This window comes from Microtus oregoni, unplaced genomic scaffold (assembly GCF_018167655.1).
Source record: "Microtus oregoni isolate MIOR12 unplaced genomic scaffold, Mior012 000031F_ref0000149, whole genome shotgun sequence".
In the NCBI taxonomy this organism is placed as follows: domain Eukaryota; kingdom Metazoa; phylum Chordata; class Mammalia; order Rodentia; family Cricetidae; genus Microtus; species Microtus oregoni.
The window spans coordinates 27,895,610-27,916,439 of NW_024543090.1; the positions used below are offsets into that span (position 1 = coordinate 27,895,610).

General features: G+C 41.3%; 1 protein-coding gene across 8 annotated transcripts in view; it reads right to left on the reverse strand.

The window, feature by feature from the left end:
• Positions 1–19,915, reverse strand: part of Gabpb1 (GA binding protein transcription factor subunit beta 1) — a 53,168-nt gene extending 33,253 nt beyond the window's left edge. For 3 of the 8 annotated variants that reach the window (XM_041679087.1, XM_041679085.1, XM_041679079.1), the window contains exon 1: positions 19,665–19,686. Coding sequence is in view for 1 of the 8 variants with exons in the window: in XM_041679086.1 (XP_041535020.1) it covers positions 19,665–19,688 (24 nt within the window). In the remaining 7 variants the exon portion in view is untranslated. Of the gene's footprint in view, positions 1–18,301; positions 18,445–19,664; positions 19,689–19,725 lie in introns of those variants that run through there. The other 5 variants (XM_041679081.1, XM_041679086.1, XM_041679080.1 and 2 more) reach the window with 5 other exon arrangements.
• Positions 19,916–20,830: the final 915 nt, after the last annotated feature.

A 20,830-nucleotide genomic window follows, 5' to 3' on the forward strand; every position in this document is an offset into this window, starting at 1 on the left:
AAAAGATGGCAATGTAAAGGCCCAAATGGCACACAGTGTTTGAAAGCAACTTGTAAACACTTTGCACATCTGAGATTTGCAGTCTTTACAGGTGTCTACACATATCCACTTTCAGAATAGTTTTTGCAAATTGTAAACAGACAAAAAAGGGTGAAAGTTTTTAATAAAAGAAATTGCATTTATAAATGACCTATATTAGAATATAAGAAATCTCCAGTTATAGACAATTACCCATGTTGTATAACAGACATCTTCCATTTTGGTTGCTAACAAAAGACTACACAATGCAAAAAGAAAAAAAGTCTGACTCAAAATTAAATGAGGGAGGAAGCATAAACAAGAATCCAACAAAGCAGTAAAAGAACATGATGCACATGTATTCTGAAGAAGAAAAGACGTGTTGGCTGTTACTGACAGAAGCAAAATCATTTTATTTATTTATTTATTGGTTTGTTTATTTATTTATTGGTTTTTCAAGACAGGGTTTCTCTGTAGCTTTGGTTCCTGTCCTGCACTAGCTCTAGTAGACCAGGCTGGCCTCAAACTCACAGAGATTCGCCTGTCTCTGCCTCCCGAGTGCTGGGATTAAAGGCCTGCACCACCACCGCCTGGCGTAAAATAATTTTAAAGTAATTAAAATGTGATTTAACTTACAGTTTCATGTACTGTTCTATAGTATACGCGAACAGCAGTTAAAAGTAGACCATCTTTAACTTTATTTAACAAATTTATTAAAATATTTAAGACTGTCACTGGGCGGTGGTGGCACCACCAGTACTTGGGAGGCAGAAGTAGGGAGATCTCTGTGAGTTCAAGGTCAGCCTGGTCTACAAGAGCTAGTTCCCGGACAGCTAGGGCTGTTACATAGAGAAACCCTGTCTCAAAAAACAAAACAAGCCTTTAATCCCAGCACTCGGGAGGCAGAGGCAGGCGGATCTCTGTGAGTTCGAGACCAGCCTGGTTTACAAGAGCTAGTTCCAGGACAGGCTCCAAAACCACAGAGAAACCCTGTCTCGAAAAACCAAAAAAAAAAAAAAACAAAACAAAATAAAAATGTCAAAAACCCACTGATTAAATTATTACCTCTCAATAATCCTATTCTAAAGGGAAAATATAGACAAATCACATTTGAAACCATCTAAAGGCAGAAAGTAGTTCAGTTAGAGAAACCACAGGATGCAAATGTTTGAAGCTATGTAACACAGAGTTATGTGATGCTAAGCCAACAAACACAGTTTGCATATTAAAACATGTGCATAAAGAATAAAATAAAATAACAGGTGTGGTGATATTCAGGTGTAATCTGACTGAAGTAGATAAAAGGTCATAAATTCAAGGTCAGCTGGCCGACACAACGTGTCTTGGAATATACATGTATCATACTTTTGGATCACCTGTTTATAACACATGATATGTAGTATATGTGAATATTAGCTCTAAAAGTGATCCAATAGTATGATTATGGGGGAATTTCCCATTTTACAGTTTCTGTAATGTTACTATTCTGCCTACTTAATTTTAAGACAAAAATTTAAAGGAACAAGTTTCATTGCGCAGCTGTTCACTAAGTAAAAGTCACACTGAAGTCTGACGTGCCTGCCTCACTAAACAGGAGTGGAAAAACTAACGGATGCTGAAGAGCAGAATTGATGATCTGCACTACACTACAGATGAGCATTTGAATAAATGTGCTCCTATAACTTCCATGCTTCAGTTACTCAGAACCTGCAGAGTTGATGATCTACACTACACTACAGGTGAGCATTTGAATAAATGTGCTCCTATAACTTCCATGTTTCAGTTACTCAGAACCTGCAGGGTTGATGATCTACACTACACTACAGGTGAGCATTTGAATAAATGTGCTCCTATAACTTCCATGTTTCAGTTACTCAGAACCTGCAGGGTTGATGATCTACACTACACTACAGGTAAGCATATAATAAATATCCGCCCATAACTTCCCCAAGTTTCAGCTATTCAGAACCTATCATGTTTATGATCCTGGGTACTGAAACTCTTGTGTTTTGTTTTGTTTTGTTTTTTAACCCACAAACAGATTCAAGTCACTAGACTAAGAAATCACTGGTCTCCAAAGCAGCAACACTGCCCTCTAGGGACCCTTTGTATACATAGGGGAAGCATTTGAGAAATTAAAGGTGGAGAAGGCTCTAGCATTTCATGGTCCAGTCAAGAATACTAGAAGTCTCACAAGAACCGTCATATGTTCTGGATCCTCTGCTGGAACAGAGAACTCTTAATCTCTGAGCCTTCTCTCCAGCCCCAAATCTATAATTTTTATTTTAACTTAACAGAAGGAATCAAATTATTTTGAAAGGTAGAAATGGACCTAATGGAAAGAAAGCAAGAGATGGAGAGATGGTTCCATGGTTAGAGTACTGGATGCTCTTTCAGAGAACCTAGATTCAGTTCCCAGCACACATAGGTGGCTCAAAACCATGCATAAGTCCAGGTCTTAAGCATCTGATGTCCCCTTCTGGCTTCCACATGCACTATACAGACAGGGTGCACATACACATGTGTTAACAAAACACTTATACACATTAAACTTAAAAAGTATATTAAAAAATAAAATAAGACAATGCAACACCAAAATCAAAGATGCTCTCATTTTGGCCAGATAAAAATAAAAAATAAAACTTCAAATAAGGAAAAATACCAAAATGCACCAAACATCTTCTATGCTCACCTGAAAACACAATGCAATAATTCTGACTCTTAAGAAACTCGGGCGGCGGTAGCACACGCCTTTAATCCCAGCACTCGGGAGGCAGAGGCAGGCAGATCTCTGTGAGTTCGAGACCAGCCTGGTCTACAAGAGCTAGTTCCAGGACAAGCTCCAAAACCACAGAGAAACCCTGTCTCGAAAAAACAAAAAAAAAGAAAAAAGAAAAAAGAAAAGAAAATGACCAATAGGCTGGGGGATGGTTCAACGGGTACTGGCATTGTATGCTGTGGAAGGAAGCATGAGGTCCAGAGTTCAGATACCCAAAACCCAGGTGGATGTGGTGGTCCAGCACCCAGCACCTTGAAGATAAGGCTAGCCAAATTCAGAGTGCTCTGAGTTCAATGGGGGACCCTGCCTCCAATAAATAAAGTAGAGAGCAATTGAAGACACTTAATTTCACATACATGAATGTGCACTTGTATACACACACAGATATGTGCCCATACACATGTAAATGCACATACACATATGTATACCACTCACACAAACATGCTGGGTTAAGTTTTCAGTTCATTCAGACTAATTATCTACATGTTAAATCTTCGGGAAAAAAACTTAATATTAAAAAGAAAACTAAAGGTTATCAATTAAAATGTTTCATTATTTCATTCTCTTCAATTGGAAAAAATAATTCAATAAATTGTAATGACTGCTAATATACCCAGAATCTACTGTATATGGCATGCTACACCTTAGTTTAATACTCCCTTTCTCCTTGAGACTAGAAACACCCATAGCAAAATGTTCCACCTTGGACTTATTTACTGTTTATGAAATGCTTATCACAGTCTAACATAAACCACTGTTTTACTTAAATTAAAACATAAGACCCACCTAGAAACTTCAACGTCCGCTACTTCAGCTCATAAGAATTATACATGCTGAGTGCCATCTAGTGGTTGCAAGAACAACAGTTTATACAAGCACACATACTTAAATAACTTTAATACTTTTATTTAAAAATATTTACAACTAGAATGTAATGGCTTTAAGAATCAAGATCATAATCTTTATATACAACATACTAAACTGTGCAAAAAATGAACAAAAAAAGAACTATAAACAATAAAGTGAGATAATAAAATTTCCCACTTAGTTTCTTGTTCTGTTCAATGAACACATATTACTCATGCAATTAAAAACAAACTTTTTTAAAAAATCTTTACATCAAGCCAGGCGGTGGTGGCACACGCCTTTAATCCCAGCACTCGGGAGGCAGAGGCAGGCGGATCTCTGTGAGTTCGAGACCAGCCTGGTCTACAAGAGCTAGTTCCAGGACAGGCTCCAAAACCACAGAGAAACCCTGTCTCGAAAAACCAAAAAAAAAAAAAAAAAAAAACTTTACATCAAAAATAAATTACAGGTAAGTTTTAAACTTTTAATATATAAAGTTAAATGCTGAAAATTTTTAAATAATAAAAAGATATAAAATTGTTATGTATATAGCTGTATGTATAAAATATTCTTGGCAACCAGTATTTAATTGTCAACACTTTCATGAGAAAGGAACCCAGAGGCTGAAGAGCTGGCTCAACAGTTAAAAGCACTTGTTGCTCTTGCAGAGGACTTGAGTTCAGTATCCAGCACCTACAAAGGAGCTCACAACCACCTGTAACTCCAATTCCAGAGAACCTAGTGCCTTCCCTTGGCCTCAACGGGTACTGTACACACTTGGTAAAGACATACACACAGGCAAACACTCTTACACATAAAATAAAAATAAATAGAAAGGAATTTCACTAATAACACAATCTACAGACATTTTACTGTTGTCACCATCATACAAAGAGAACAAAAGTAAAAAGATTTATCAAGTACACTCATTTTGAACTGAACTTCTAGATTTTTAATTTTTGTCTTCTATTTTTAAGAGAATACAGAGAAGCTTCTGAAGTAGAAGGCAGTGTGTCATCTAAGGATTTGGGTGTGGTCTCTCCTCCCTGTGTAATTCTTTTTTCTGGAAGGGAAAAATGATCACTATACCCCCCCCCCTTTTCCTTTTTGAGAAAGCCTTCCAAGTAGCCAAGGCTGGCCTCATATGCAGACCCTCCTCCCTTAGCCGGGAAAACAAAAGTGCCACCACATCTAGTATACAACACACATTTATTTAAAAATAAAATGAGAGCTGGAGAGAGATCTGAGGAGGCCCTGGGTGAATCTCGTTCTTGTCATCCCTCATCCCCCAACCCCAGTTAGTCATCTTAAGGTAGACAAAGTAGTCAGCTGAGGAATGGGCCAGGGGATGAGGGGCGGGGGCGGGGGATCAGCATGAGTTCAAAGCCTGTCTGGGCTACACAGCAAACTTGACGTCATTCAGTGCTATACAAGACCAAAAATCCAAAAAGCAGAGCCAATGGTTTCCTTTTTCATAAAAATCACGAGAGTATCTGTTCTAACCAAAGCAGAGTAAGTCAGAATGAATAGATGGCTTGGGAAATAAGGACCCAAAATACATGCAATGGAAAGTATTCAGAAGCTTGATGACCTCAAGGGAGCACTGACAGACTTGAAAGCACATCTACACTAGAACCAGCACACAGAGGTTCCAGGAAGGAGTCCTGGTAAGGGACGGAAACGTCCAGTCAAGAGTCTGGGAAGCATGATGATGGACATAGGAAGGCTAAGTAAAATATTTAAAAAGGCTGGTTCTCAGAGAAAAGCAAAAATAGTTAAGTTTTTCACAGTCATACTCTATAAAAATATATATTACAAAACACAGGCTGAATACTAGTCCCCAAAGATGTCTACTTCCAGAACTTGTGTTGACTTAAAGATGTTATATGTGATTCCCCAGGCAAGCACAATGCAAAAGAGGAAGGAGGAGCTGAGAAGTATGTGATAAAAACACGATACTGATAGCAGATAGGAGTGTCTGGGTGTGATGTGTGTACTACGTGGGGTGGGGCAGATGAGGTGAGACGGAACATGAATGAGGAAGGTGGAAGACTCTGGAACTTTGGACTAGAAAAGCAGTTGAACACGGTAAAGTTTAAAGGGCCATTCTCACAAAAGCCTGGAAGACAGTAGTTCTGAGAGCATTGCAGGCTCTGTAGGTCCACTAAGAGGTTTCTAAGGAAAATAATATTAACAACTCTGCTAGGGGACATTTGTGAGATATTTGCAGAAAAAAAAAATATGGCCTTTTTTCCCCTCATGTCCTAAGAAGCTGCCTCAGGCTAAAATTAAACAGTAATGAACTAGGCAGGGCAGTGGTGGTGCGCGCCTTTAATCCCAGCACTTGGGAGGCAGAGGCAGGTGGATCTCTGTGAGTTCGAGGCCAGGACAGGCTCCAAAGCTACAGAGAAACCCTGTCTCAAAAAAAAAAAAAATCAAAAAAAAGTAATGAACTAATTTTTTGACAGAGAAAACATCAAGAGTGCACAATGTTGAATCTGTGCCATGGATACTGATAACAGTGATGTAATGATAATGTAGGCCTATATCAAGACTGCACAATGTTATGCTGTAGGATAATCCTTCTGTACGCTGTGATTATGGTTAGTAAAGAAGCTGCTGCTTTTGGCCATTAGCAAGGCAGAATAAGGCTTCTTAGTCTCTCATGCCAGCCATGGTACAGAGACGCATCTCCACACAACTGCCTGCGAGATGGAGCTAGCGGCCAATCGCTGCAAGGAAGGTTCCCGGGCTGCAGTAAAGAGGCTTCTCAGCCACTGCCTGAGAGCTTGAGAGCACAGCTCTGCATGGCAGATTTAGAGTTTTTGCTAATACCGGCAGAAAAGGTTAGGGATACACAATAAAAACAGATTCAGACAAAAAGGCATCTGAATGGGTCACAGCATGTTTGAAAATGGTGTAGGCTTAAGAAAAAAAAGGAAAATGGGTATAGACAGTCACAGAAAAAAATTAGTTTTAAAAAGTCTTTAAAGAAATAGTAAAAATAATGTTTATAAAAAGCCACATAAAGATGGAAAATACAGAGTCTAGATACTATGTGTTATTATGGTGTATTTAAATTGTTTGACTTAGATTGTTTGATTTCTGAAAAAAAGGAGCAAAAGCTACTAAGAGACATCTGATTATAAATGTTGCTGGATTAAAACAACCTATGTACTTTTAAAATGTCTTGACTTCAAAATGGAAATCAAAAGATATGTTACTTTGGAAGAGAGATTATGCTTTTATTTCCACAGGAAATGAGAGGCTCTGGATTCATTCTGAGTTAAGAAAAATCAGGTGTGATTGAGGAAAACTCCCTGGAAACCCTGGCTACAAACATAAAGAAATAAACCTAAAAGAACTACAAGACATGAAATGCATATTATACCTGCTCAAACACATAACAAGGAAATTATCTTAAGCTAACTATGTACAATGCACAGTCTATACTTCTTATCCAGATACATATGTTACCTTTGAAAGCTTATGTATTTTCAGAACAAGAGGACCAGACACCAATAAAAACAAACAGCCCCGGTGAACAGCATCTCAAAATGCCTCGGTTGCAGTTTCCTCCGAGTTCTTTATCCAAAGCAGCTTCCAGGCTGCTGACTAAGATGATCCAACCTCACAGAATACTACAGCCAAGACTTAGCAATTATCTTGACTTCCTCAGAGTCCCTCAAAGATTACCAGTGCTCCCCGCCAAACAGCAGAAAGTAGTCCAGAAAACTATGCCCCCATTCCCAAAATATTGGTTATAAATATTTTTTTCATTTAAGGGGCTTGATTACAAAATATTATTAGTCATAATCAATCTCTTTCTAAAAGAAAGGGAGATATAATACAGAGATGATGGGAAAAAGGGTAGATTAATTTTTTTAACTTTTTTAATTTAATTTATTTATTTATTATGTATGCAACATTCTGCCTCCATGTATGCCCGCATGCCAGAAGAGGACACCAGACTTCATTCCAGATGGTTGTGAGCCACCATGTGGTTGCTGGGAATTGAACTCAGGACCTTTGGAAGAGCAGGCAATGCTCTTAACCACTGAGCCATCTCTCCAGCCAAAAGGGTAGATTATTAAATTTAACTTTAATCCAAAAAATGTTAAATTTCTTTACATTGGTATGGATTTTGGTTTGATTCACATATAAAGTTAATGGGGGGGGGAGCTGGAGAGATGGCTCAGAGGTTAAGAGCACTGGCTTACAGAGGTCCTGAGTTCATTTCCCAGCAACCACATGGTGGCTCATGCCCTCTTATAACCTGTAGGGATATATGCAGGCAGAATACTATATACATAAAAAATAAATAAATCTTTTAAAAAGTTAATTGTGTTATACTGTATGTATATTTCTACTTTTAAGGTATTATATTTATGCAACTCACTTAAAAATGTAATGTATAATTAAAAATACAGATTAAGCCAGGTGGTGATAAGACATGCCTTTAATATCAGCACCCAGGAGGCAGAGGCAGGTAGATCTCTGTGAGTTTGAGGCCAGCCTGGTCTACAAAACTAGTTCCAGGAAGGCTCCAAAGCTACAAAGAAACCTTGTCTTAAAAAACTGGAAAAAAAACACATAACAAACAAAAAAAAAATAATAGTCATATATATTAGTCAAACTTATAGTCATATTAGATATGTTTTCAATGTCATACACAGATATATTTAGATAGATGGTCTCAAACACTTCAAAGACATACAGAATATAGCATTTAATTATTTAATAACCTAAAACTTTTCAAGATAGTGAGATACATCTCCTCCTGGCAACACCAATCTACTTCAGAAAAGATGGTGGGCATCAAAGAAACTGTATAGCATTCATTTTCTTTATGGCAAAAGCTAGCCTTGTGGGCAAAGAAACTGCCCTTGCCTCAATTGCTGACAGTTATTGTCCAAACTAGACCAGCAGGACACAAGAAAGGCAACTGCCAAGCTTTACCAAGATTAGGTAGAGCAATCCTTCAAAATTCCCTGCTTAATAGGAAAGTCTGTCAGATATGCTAGGTCTGTAGGTCAGAGTTGGATATCCCAACATTGCAGAGGAACTCTGGGTAACTGTCCAGGCAGTCCAGACAGCTTGAGGTCCCTATCATTGGGTAACATTTTACCCTTCTGGGGTCTTCTATAGAGTTGAAGACTAGATAATCATAGTTATAACTTTTCTTAGTTATGATAAAAGGGTAAATCAGATATAAAACTTTAAACTCACCAAGATAGGATGGATAATATTTTCTCTAATTTTGTAAAATACAAATAGAATAGATATTGTAACCATAATTCTACCTTAATAACTGTTTTGTTGTATGTAATTTTACTATGTTAAAGTTAAAATCTTCCTTTATGATTAGACAGAAAGGGGGAAATGCTGCAGGATAATCCTTCTGTATGCTGTGAATAAATTCTGCTCTCACTGGTTAATAAAGAAGCTGCTTTGGCCTATAACAAAGCAGAATAAGGCTAGATGGGAAAGCCAAACTAAAAATAAAGAGAGGAGATATGTGGAGTCGGGAACTGATGCAAGCCAACTGCCAGAGGAAAAAGATGCGCTAAAGAACAGGCAAAGCCACAAAGCCACGTGGCAAAACATAGATTAATAGAAATGGGTTAATTTAAGTTGAAGAGCTAGTTAATATTAAACCTGATCTATGTGCCAAACATCCTGCAACTAATATAAGCTTTAGTGTGTTAATCTGGTACTGGGCAGGGAGGGACAAAAAAAAGAAAAAGCTCCACCTCCATTTACAGTTGAGTCTATGCCATGGATACTGATAACAGTGATGTAGGTCTACGGTTGAAAGAGAACAAGTGCTGCAGAAATACAGAACGTATGGTTTGGAAAGAAAAGGGACACTGAGTTCAATTTTTTTTTTTTTTTTTTGGTGCCGTGACTCGGATTCGAACCGAGGTTGCTGCGGGCACAACGCTGAGAAGTTCAATGTTATACAGCCAAAGCAAGTGCTAGAAGAGAGGCTACAATTGTTAAGATTTAGTACTATTATTTTGATCCTCTGTGTACATATGTGTGCATGTGTGTGTTCTGAGACGGGGTTTCTCTGTATAGCCTTGGCTGTCCTGGAACTCACTCTGTAGATCAGGCTGGCCTTGAACTTACAGAGATCCACCAGCTTCTGCCTCCCGAGTGCTAGAATTAAAGGTGTGTGCCACCACTACCATCCAGCTAAGATTAGCACTGTTAGGTAGGGATCTGCTCTGAACTATGGCCAAATAAAAACTCAACAAAAGCAATATACAAGTGCCTCAAAATCAGAATCTGGGAGCTGGAGAGTTAACTAAAAGGTAAACTGCTCACCTAGCAAGTGTGAAACCACAGGGTCAATTCACAGAACAAAGAGGGAAAAGGCCTGAAATATAACTCTTTTAAAGAAATTTTAAAGTTCAAATGTTATAGGCAAACACCTTGTTTTAGGCAGCTTTAACCATGCTGTGACTCTCTCTCCATTAAGTTAAACCACTTTGTTTCATAATCGGGTACACCTGATAACTCTGCAGTTAAGAGTATTGATTGCTCTTCCAGTGGACCCAAATTCGGTTCCTAGCACCCATACTGAGCAGCTACAACTGTTTTTAACCCTACCTCCAAGGGATCCAATGTCTTAAATATCTCATACAGACACACAAATTTAAAAATAAAAATCAATCTTTTTTAAAAAATAACAACCAAAGCCAGGCTGTGGTGGCGTACGCCTTTAATCCCAGTACTTGGGAGACAGAGGCAGGTGAATCTCTGTGAGTTCGAGGCCAGCCTGGTCTACAGAACTAGTTCCAGGACAGGCTCTAAAACTACAGAGAAACTCTAGAAAAACCAAAAAAACAGAAAGATACTGTTACATGTACAAGTTAAATACCATCTCTAAGAATAGGATAGTGGTAGCAAAACCCTGGGAAGGTTGCAGAAAAGAATAGTGAGGATAGTTGGGGATAAAGTTCCAATGGATAGAAGGAATGAATTATATAACTGATTTATAACAAATAAATACTTAAAAATAGCTAATAGGGTCTATCTTGGATATTCCCAAGACAAAGAAATGATGTATGTATAAAGCCACGTGTCAATGCAGTGATCCAATTATCACATCTCTGTATTCCTTAAGGTGGTACACATCCTTAATCCCAGCACTCAGGAGGCAGAGGCAGGTGAGTTTGAGGCCAGCCTAGTTTATGAAGCAAGTTCCAGGACAGTCAAAGCACTGTTACAGAGAAACCCTGTCTGGAAAAATCAAAAAAGAAAAGAAAAGAAAAATGTGTTGTTAGCTATGAAAAGAATATATGGACTAAAACAAAAAACTATAGTTCAGACTTAAAAATAAAAATTGTGGTGGTTTGAATAAAAATGATTCCCACAGGCTCATAGGGAGTGGCATTATTTAAAAGGATTAGGACATGTCACCTTGTTGAAGGAAACGTGTCATTGGGGGTAGGCTTTGAGGTCTCAGAAGCTCAAGCTAGGCCCACTGTTTCTTCATGCTGCTTGCAGATCCAGATACAGAACTCTCAGCTACTTCTCCAGCATAATGTCTGCCAGCATGCTGCCATGCTTCCCTCAATAACAGTGGACTAAACCTCTGTAAGTCTGCCCCAATTAAATGTTTTCCTTTATAAGAATTGCTGTGGTCATGGTGTTTCTTCACAGCAATAGAAACCATACCAGATTTCAATGATTTTCAAGATCATGAGCCAAGACTCATTATTCTGAGCTACACCAACTATTCTTTTAAAATCTTAGCATATAAAGTTACCTGTGCACATATACACAAAACCAAAGTAACAAGTATACATGACCACTGTGTAATACTGTGTAATACTTCCTACTGTGGGCTACTGTAAGATATCTGGGAATTGAAAATGAGTTTCGCAGTACTTCCTTTGATATATGAGGGTCAGCAAAGTTTTTTTTTTAAAAAAAACTTGAAAACAACTTTGATTGTTGTTATATTCATTCAGCTAGGTCTCAGTGAATGTTCTAACAAGCCAAGCATGTTCCCTCTGACACCAGGTATTGGGTTTCTCTGACCATTTCAAGTGGCAGCCACACCACACCTTCTCTCCCCTTGCCTAGCTTTATTCCTCTTCTACTCATTACCACCCCATACCAGAAACTGTTTACTACATCCCTCACTCAAAAGTTTGGTTTTACTCATCACTATAAGAGATGAAGAGAGCCTGGCACGGGGCAAGCATCTGACTAAGTTTTAAAAGGGACGAAAAGGGGGAAAACATCAACAAGGAAACAGATGTTACATGATTAAGGTCAAAGAAGCAGTACGAAAATGTCTGAGCATCAGAAAGTTGACTTTACCCTGCAGACTACTGAAGACTGCTGTAGGTTATTCAAAGGGTTGATGTACTCAAACATTTATTCAGCACAGGTTCAATCCATGTTGCTTAGCACAGCAGTGAATGCAAAGGTCGAAAGCACGGCGGCGGAGAGTACAAAGGACAAAGCCAAGTTCTGTCCTTGGGCTTTTAGATTAGGAGCACGTGATCTGGAAGTTTTGGGGAAATTATTCTGCAGCTATACGCAGGATGGATTCAAGGAAGGAGAATCTAAGGAAAACTACTGGTTGGTGGACATAATAAAGGAAAAGCATCTATCATAGACAACTTCAAAATAGGAGAAAACTGTGAACTGATAGAAAGCTAGAAAGTAAAAAAATCTATGGAAGATGGAAGTTCTTTAGCATTCCACTAAACCATGAGCCTTGACACTCTCAGACACCAGCAGTACATAAAACAATCATGTTGAAAAGAAAAAAAAGAGGGGGAGCAGAGAGCAGATGATCTTACCATTGGCAGGAATGACAACACTGGTAACAGAATCACAAAACAGAAAGACAGTAATCAAATGGGGCTAAGAATAGGATATTAAATAAGAGAAAAAGCTTAAGAGTATTTATGAAATCAAGCAACAGGAAGCTAAGGTCATGGTTCAGCAGTCAAGAGCACTTGCTCTTGCAGAAGACAGGGATTCGATTCCCAGCACCCTCAAGATGGTACACAGTCACCCATAATTCCAGTTCCAGGGATCTGATGCCCTCTTCTGACCTCTGCAGGAACGAGGCAAGCAAGTGATGCACATATGTGCATGCAGACAAAACACTCATTCACATAATATAAATCTAAAAATTTCCTAATGTCAAGCAATTTATCTATATTTGCTCCATATAATTAAGATAGTCCATTATTACTGACAAAAATAAGTTCTCTTAAACAGTTTAAATATGATATCCAGTATTACAGGAAGTTAGGGAAGTAATAGAGAACCTAGAGGCTGAGGGGATCCAGAGACCTTCAACTGGCAACAGATGGAGATGGAGACAGAGACCCACATTGGAGCACTGGACTGTGCTCCCAAGGTCCAGTTGAAGAGCAGAAGGAGAATATGAGCAAGGAAGTCAGCACCACGAGGGGTTGGTCCACCCACTGAGACACTGTGCCTGAGCTAAGGGGAGCACCAAATCCAGTTGGACTGGGACTGAATGAGCATGGGATCAAACTAGACCCTCTAAATGTGGCTGACAATTGGGGCAGACTGAGAAGCCAACAATAATGGCACTAGGATTTGTCTCTACTGCATGTACTGGCTTTTTGGGATCCTGTTCTATTTGGAAGCATACCTTCCTAAACCTGGATGGAGTGGGGAGGGCCGTGGATTTCCCACAGGGCAGGATACCCTGCCCTCTCTTAGGACTGGAGGGGTAGAAGGGGATGGGAGAACAGTAGAGAAGTGGAAGGAGGGAAGAAAGTAGAAATTTTGAATGGCATTATTTATAAAGTAATAAAAAATTATTAGAAAAAAATATGGGATTGTTAAAGGAAATGATAAAGACTAAAATTGGAAATCCATGGGTATATCAGATGCTTGTTGTCAACTGTCAGCTTGACAGGACCCACAGCTACTGAAGAGACAAGGTCCTGGGCATGTCTGTGAGCAGTTATCTCCATTAGGTTAATAGTGGACTTGGGATGACCATCCATAAATATAGATGGAAACATTCCATGAGAAAAGGCCCAGGATTGAATAAAAAAGTGATCAAAGATGAGCATCATCACGCTGGCTCCTGACTGGATGCAGGATAGCTCCTGCTGCCATGATGGATTGTATCCTTTAAATGTGAGCTAAAATAAATCATTTCCCATAAAGAGAGAAAGGAGAGAGAGAGAGAGAGAGAGAGAGAGAGAGAGAGAGAGAGAACCTAGTGCAAAAACTGTACCTGAGCTCTTAACAGTAATGAGACAAAGGAATGAGGCAGACACTGGAAGAGATTCTGAAGTCTATTTATTTTGGGTTTTCGAGACAGTTTCTCTGTAGCTTTGGAGCCTGTGAAGTTTATTTTCTTCTCCTATTTTATGTCTGTACATTTGAAATCAGGGAGAATAAACCTCTACAGACAGTGGAGTAACCAGAAAGAAAAAGTTAAATATGGCAGCTAGATTCCTGAAAAAAACAAGATTCCTCTTTCATTTAGTCTATCAAGTAGCAGAACTGAAATTCACCATAGTGACGGTAAACAATGCAAAAGCTCACTCTGTATTTTTCTCCAGTAAGTAGGAGTCAACTGTATCAATTAAGTTAAAGGAATAGAAGAAATCAAAAACAAAACAAGAGATTAACAAAATTATTCCCAAGTAGCATGAGACTACTGAAATTGTTCATCAGTTTAAAGTGGCCAAGAAATCCTAGCACTAGACTTCTTCAGTGGTGGGAGGTTCTGATAAAGGAAGCACAGTAAATATGAAAGTGACTAATGTCCAAATTCACTAGACAAACTGTCTCAGTGTGAGCTACACAAACAAACTGCTCTCTCTGGGTGTATCTCTCATAGCCCTACAGGACAAAGTCCAAGATCACAGTGGTATGGGTCAACAGATCAACAGCATTCTTTTTTTGTTGTTTTTGTTTTTGCAGACAGGGTTTTCTCTATGTTGCCCTCCCTGACTGTTCTGGAACTAAGTAGACCAGGCTGGCCTCAAACTCACAGAGATCCACCTGCCTCTGCCTGCTGAGTGCTAAAGGTGGGTGTCACCACAAACTGGCTGTCTGCAGTCTCTTCTGAAAGGCACTAATCTCATGCATAAAGGCTTTACATTCATCATCTAGTCTCCCCAAACCATCATCTTGAAGACTGAGTTCAACATGAATTTCAGGAGGACACATTCAGACCACAGTATTAAGTGAAAGACAGTGGGGGTCCCTATGAATGGAAAGAATAGACCGGGCGGTGGTGGCGCACGCCTTTAATCCCAGCACTTGGGAGGCAGAGGCAGGAGGATCTCTGTGAGTTCGAGACCAGCCTGGTCTACAAGAGCTAGTTCCAGGACAGGCTCCAAAACCACAGAGAAACCCTATCTCGAAAAACCAAAAAAAAAAAAAAAATAGAATAATCAGTCACATGAGTAAAGGTCAAAGATTCTACATAAACCATTTTGGATATAAAGGAAAAATTTCAAATCATTTATGCACCAAAGTTTCCTGCTTAGACATAAGTGCTACAGACACAAGGGAGATACAGCAAGGCAGCTACACATCCAATTTTGTTTTGTTTTGTTTGGAGCGGGGGACAACTGAGACAGGGTTTCTCTGTGTAGCCCTGGCTGTCCTCGAACTCACCCTGTAGACCAGGCTGGTCTTGAACTCAAGAGACCTCCCCCCCCCCACAGCTCTTGGATTAAAGGCGTGTGCTACCACACCCAACAGATAGGTTTACATCATGAAAGAAACTGACCTTAAATAGTGTCCAATACTGTAAATTTTATGGCCTTAGTAGCTACTTCTCTACCAAATGGAAGGGGGTTATGTTAGAAAGCAGTATCATGGTACCCCTCCCACTCACTTCTTTTAAAGAATCACTACTAGATATACTACCAGGGTTAACAGTAGCCTACCTCTCTAGTGTAATGAGACTGAAACACCTAACTTTAATAGAGACTCTCAAGATTTGTCTAGAAAAAGATACTGCATTGTATAATAAAATTACAGTATCTAATTTAAAAGACAGAAGCACAGTGGCTATTGAGTTGGCTCAGTAGGTAAAGGGTCTTTTTTACTGTGTGTGATGCACAGGAACAGGATGTACACATCCCGTGAGTGTTCGGAAGAGTGGGGTCAGATCCCCTAGAACTGGAATTATAAGCAGCTGTGAGCTATGCGACAAGGTGCTGGAAACTGAACTTGAATGTTCTGAACAAGCAGCGAGTGCTCTCAACCAGACACCTCTCCAGCCCCAGGGCAAAGATCTCTGCCACCAAGCCAGTCCTGAGTTTGATCCTAGTAAAATGGCTCCCAAATCTGTAAATCTCCAAGTGGCATGGGCCTCTTGCACCCACACACAAGTAAGCAAATTGAAAAGGGATACTGTATTGGACTCCTTCCAGAGGTTACATAACATTATTATTTTTGCGTATATGCACACAAATATATGTGAATATTGGTGTGCACATGTGCATTCACACACAGACAAATTCCAAGATTACTAATTCCACGGGTTCTGAATGGTGGGGCTGAGATCCCATGATAACTATATACACTAGTTTGGGCATGTGACTCATGCCTGTAATCTCAGCATCTGAAAGGATGAAGCAAGGAGATTATGGCAAACTCAAGGTCAGTCTGGAGTATATGGTGAGTTTGGGGCAAATTGAGGTTAAATGGAGACTCTGCTTAAAAAAAAAACTAAAAATTAAAAAAACTTACTGATCTATTAACTATCTAAGGCAGTGGTCCTGAACCTGGAGTCACACAGCCCCTTTAGGAGACGACCGATCCTTTTACAGGGGTCGCCTAAGACCATCAGAAAACAAACATTTACATTACAATTCATAACAGCAACAGAATTACAGTTATGAAGTAACAACAAAAATAATTTTATGGTTGGGGGTTAGCACATGAGGAACTGTTCAAAGTGTCACAGCATTAGGACGGTTGAAAACCACTTTATATATGTACTAAATCATTTAATGATCCCTACCACCACAATAGGTGCTAGAATGATCCCTACTGTACAAAGAAGGCAACTGTGGCATGCAGGAAGAGTCAGCAACTGCTCGTTATCAATAGTGCTTCAACTGGTACTCTTCACACCTTTATTACATCAAGATAAAATCAGGATTTATCTTTGGAGAAATTACTTACAGCCTAAGTCTCTACTCCAGTGTCATAAACATAAGCAACCCAAATAAAGATGCACCGACCTTTTCAGACAATATGTTCAAAGGACACAAACAGGTCCTAATTCTAATTTCTTCTGACACTAATATATCTTCTACAGGGATAAAATAAAATGCTAATTATCACTGACCCAAAGTTGAGACATTAATGCTACAGAAACTTATCTATTAGTTATAAAGCCATGGGGTCACTGGAAAGCTACCTGATTTCAAATAAAAAAGTTTACAATTATATATTCTATAAACTAGACAGAAGACTTGAAAGGGTCCCAACACACACACACACAAAAGTTTAGAAGACAGAGATACTAAAGACCTTAATTTGATCACTACATATCGTATACAAGGTCAAATTATCGTAGTTGGTGATCTATAAACAAGTTCCTAGCCAGGTGGTGGTGGCGCGCGCCTTTAATCCCAGCACTTGGGATGCAGAGGCAGGAGGATCTCTGTGAGTTCGAGACCAGCCTGGTCTACAAGAGCTTGTTCCAGGATAGGCTCCAAAAACCACAGAGAAACCCTGCCTCGAAAAACAATCAAACAAACAAAAAAAAAAAAACCAAGTTCCTAGATGTTCAAGTGCTAACAGACTCCAATGTGAAATAAGGGCTGGATCCCAGTGGTGCATTTACTGCCGTAGGCAACTTGAAAGAAACTCCAGTTCCCTCAAAAATGAATTTCTGACTTAAAATTTTATGTGACATATTTTGAGTAATGTTTGCCTTACCTGTTACCTGATGAGATACTTTTTTTTAAAAAAAAAAAGTTTTTTTAAAATGCCAGGAAAGGGGGGGAAACAATCAAAATCAAGTAAAATTAACTAGGATCCAATCTCTCTTTCTTTTTATATATATGAATAGCACACATTGAAAATGTACCTGGCACTTTCTGACAATTACATGAAGAATGGCCAGATGCTTCCTGTTGATGAACAGCAGAGAAAGGCCAACTGACAGATTCGGACTAGAGGTCACAAGAAACCACTGCAAACCCAGCTTCCTTCCAAAACCAGTAGGCCCAACTCATCTTGAAATTTTACACATTCATCACCCACACCTAGGAAACCCAAACTGACTCAGAAAAAAGCTAAGGGCTTATATATGCAAATTATATATGAATATTACTTATGCTTTGTTTCAGTAAAAGTCTCACCTTCAACTCAAGTCTGAGCCCTACAGTGCTGAAAAGAACACTGATGCACAGGTCTTTACAAGCACAGTAGATGTACTTGTAAATTCACATTATTGTCTGTCTTGTCACTTGAACTAGTTCCAAATGTTCCTGAGACTTCAAGACTATCGGTAAATTAGAATCTTTGTAATGCTTACGTATCTTAATCCCCATCTTTTAAAAAGTGAGAGCCCTCTCTCCCAAAATTCAGGAATCTCTGAATCATTCTTCTCATTCATGTTTTTTAAAAGTTTGTCTTGTACAGTATCCTGATTGTACTTACATGGCGAAAACAGGATAAAGAAAAAATGCATGATGTACGGTGTTTTCCAGTGGTTATGTGGTGTGATTATCACATAAGACAGCATGCAAAATAGATTCAAAAACCTCTTTTCTGTTTAGGCACTAAAAAGATTTGCAAAAATGCAGAACAATGTGTCTCTTGCCTAAACCATGAGTTAACACATGAAACAACTTTTGACTTTTCACAAAAGAAAAATGAATAAAGGGATAACAGTTATTAGTTCCCTTAAGATACAAAGCCATAGAGTCTGAAGGGCTGAGTCAAATTCTATCAGTTAAAGTTAAATAAACCTGGGTGAATCTCTATCAGGTAATATCTTCCGTATAGTAAATTCGGTGCGTTTTAAATTCTGGGATGGCAACTACTTCACAAGGAAAAGTACACCAGCGTTTTGTCCAGATAAAAATTACACTTCAGAAAGTAACTCGCCTGAAGAGACAGCACACCAGTGTCTGCAGAAGGAACTTCAAACTATTTCCACGCTATGAAGCTCCCTTTAGGAAGTTCTGTGGTCTCGCCCCTGCTTTAAACAGATGTGTCTGCTAGACACAATCCAAACGGACTTAAAGCAAAAGCTTCAAGGGAAAACACAGCAATTAGGCCCGTGCCATCCTTCGCTTTCATTTCGGAGATGCCCATTTGGAGCTAGGCACGCGGCTTCAACACAGTGGGAGAGGTTCACAACAGCACACTCAACACCGATCTGTGCCCAGACATGAGATGACCCGACGAAAACTCGCGGCTTCTTTCCCGCACCCCCGCTCGCGTGGGTTCCGGCAGCCAAGTCTCTGGGGGCAAAAGCCTCGACCACTGAGACTGGCAGGCTCCGTCCGTCCCTCCAGGGCTCTCCTGTCTACCCTGCCCCGGGCCGGCTCTCCCGCCGAGACCCGAGCGCCCCCCGACCCCGTCCGTGGGCCCCAGAGCGCTGGAGCGGCCCAGTCCGGCCTTCCCGCTGGTCGTCGGCCCGGCCCGGCCCGGTGTTCAGGCCCCCGAAACAAAGGAGCGGGCGGAGGCCCCGCCGCCTTTCCAGCCGCCCGCCCCACCGGCCCGGATCCCCACGGCCATGGCGACCCCACCGCAGCCCCGGCCCGTGGGGACCGCAGGAGGCCGCGGCGCCTGGCCGAGGAGGGGGCGGCGGCCGCCACCATGTCTGCCGCCCCTCCCAGAAGCCAAGCGCCGGGCGGACAAAGCGCGGCGACGGCAGCGCGGACACCCAGGCCGACCCCGCCGACCCCCGCCAGACGAGCGGGGCCGGGAGCCCCGGAAACCCGGCGCCTTAATGCAATAAACAGGAAATCGCGGGGATGATCTGGGTTCCGGGGGAAGTGGAATTATTTTTTACCAGCGAAGAGATCAACTTCCACATCCGGTGGTAACAGGGCCCTACACAGACCCGCACTGACCTGGAAAAGCTTCGGGAGCGGCGGCGGGGGAGCAGCGGGAGGAGGTGCGGGGACCGCGGCGCCTCGGAGCCGGCAGGGCTGACGCGGCCCCGCCACACACAGAGCGCTTCGCTGCACAGGGCGCTATTTTCCGAAAATGCCGCGTCTGGTCGGCGCCCAAAATCCCCACCGAAAAGTCCCCGTCGGCGCGGAGGGACACGGCGGGCGAGCTCCCAGCATGCCTGCGGAGGCCTGGCCAGCCCGCGCCGGTTTCCGCCCCACTGCCCCCGGGAGCAGACCTGCCGCCACCCTCCCCGGGCCCCGTTCCGGCGGGTGAAAGGGACGAAAGGGTCTGGTTTTGACTTTAAACAGAGAGAAAGGAAATAAGCCATTTCTAGCGCTCGGCCACACAAAGGCTGCGGCGGAATGATCCACTGAGCGACCGCAAGTCCCGGCTCGCCCGGCGCCTGCGCGGCAGCGGGGTGAGCGCTGCGGAGGCCATGTGCGCGGCCGGGTGTTCACGCCGCGCCGTGGGGCGGAATGTGTGGGAACTGGGGTGCGTGTGCTGAGAGTCCTTTCTCCCCGGCGTGACACGTGAATCACAGTGACTGCGGGACGCTTGGGGCTTAAGCTTGCTCGTGGGGTGTTGTAGTAGATTCCCGGCAGGCGGAAAGGCAGCTAGGAGCCTAGGATTTACCTTAAAGTGGTCCAGGAAGGTAGACCCGGAGTTGCTATTTTAGGTGCCAGTGCAGGAACAAAAGATGTGTCCTCTTCTCCTGGCGTAAACTGCTCGTGTGTGATGAGAATGTTTCGGCGGCTTTTTTTTAATGTGGTAAGAGTGACACCGCCGTGTCTGCAATGTCAAGATTTTTTTTTTTCCTAGATAGAATCTCTAACAGCCCCGGATGACCTGGAGCTCAGTTTGTAGGCCAGAGTGACCTCGAACTCACAGAGATCCTCCTGCCTTTGCCTCTGGATTGTTGAGATTAAAGGCGTGTGCTACCCTTGGTGTTGAGTTCCTTTTTTTTTGAATTTTCGAGACGGGGTTTCTCCGTAGCTCTTTTGGTTCCTGTCCTGGAACTAGCTCAGGCTGGCCTCGAACTCACAGAGATCCGCGTGCCTCTGC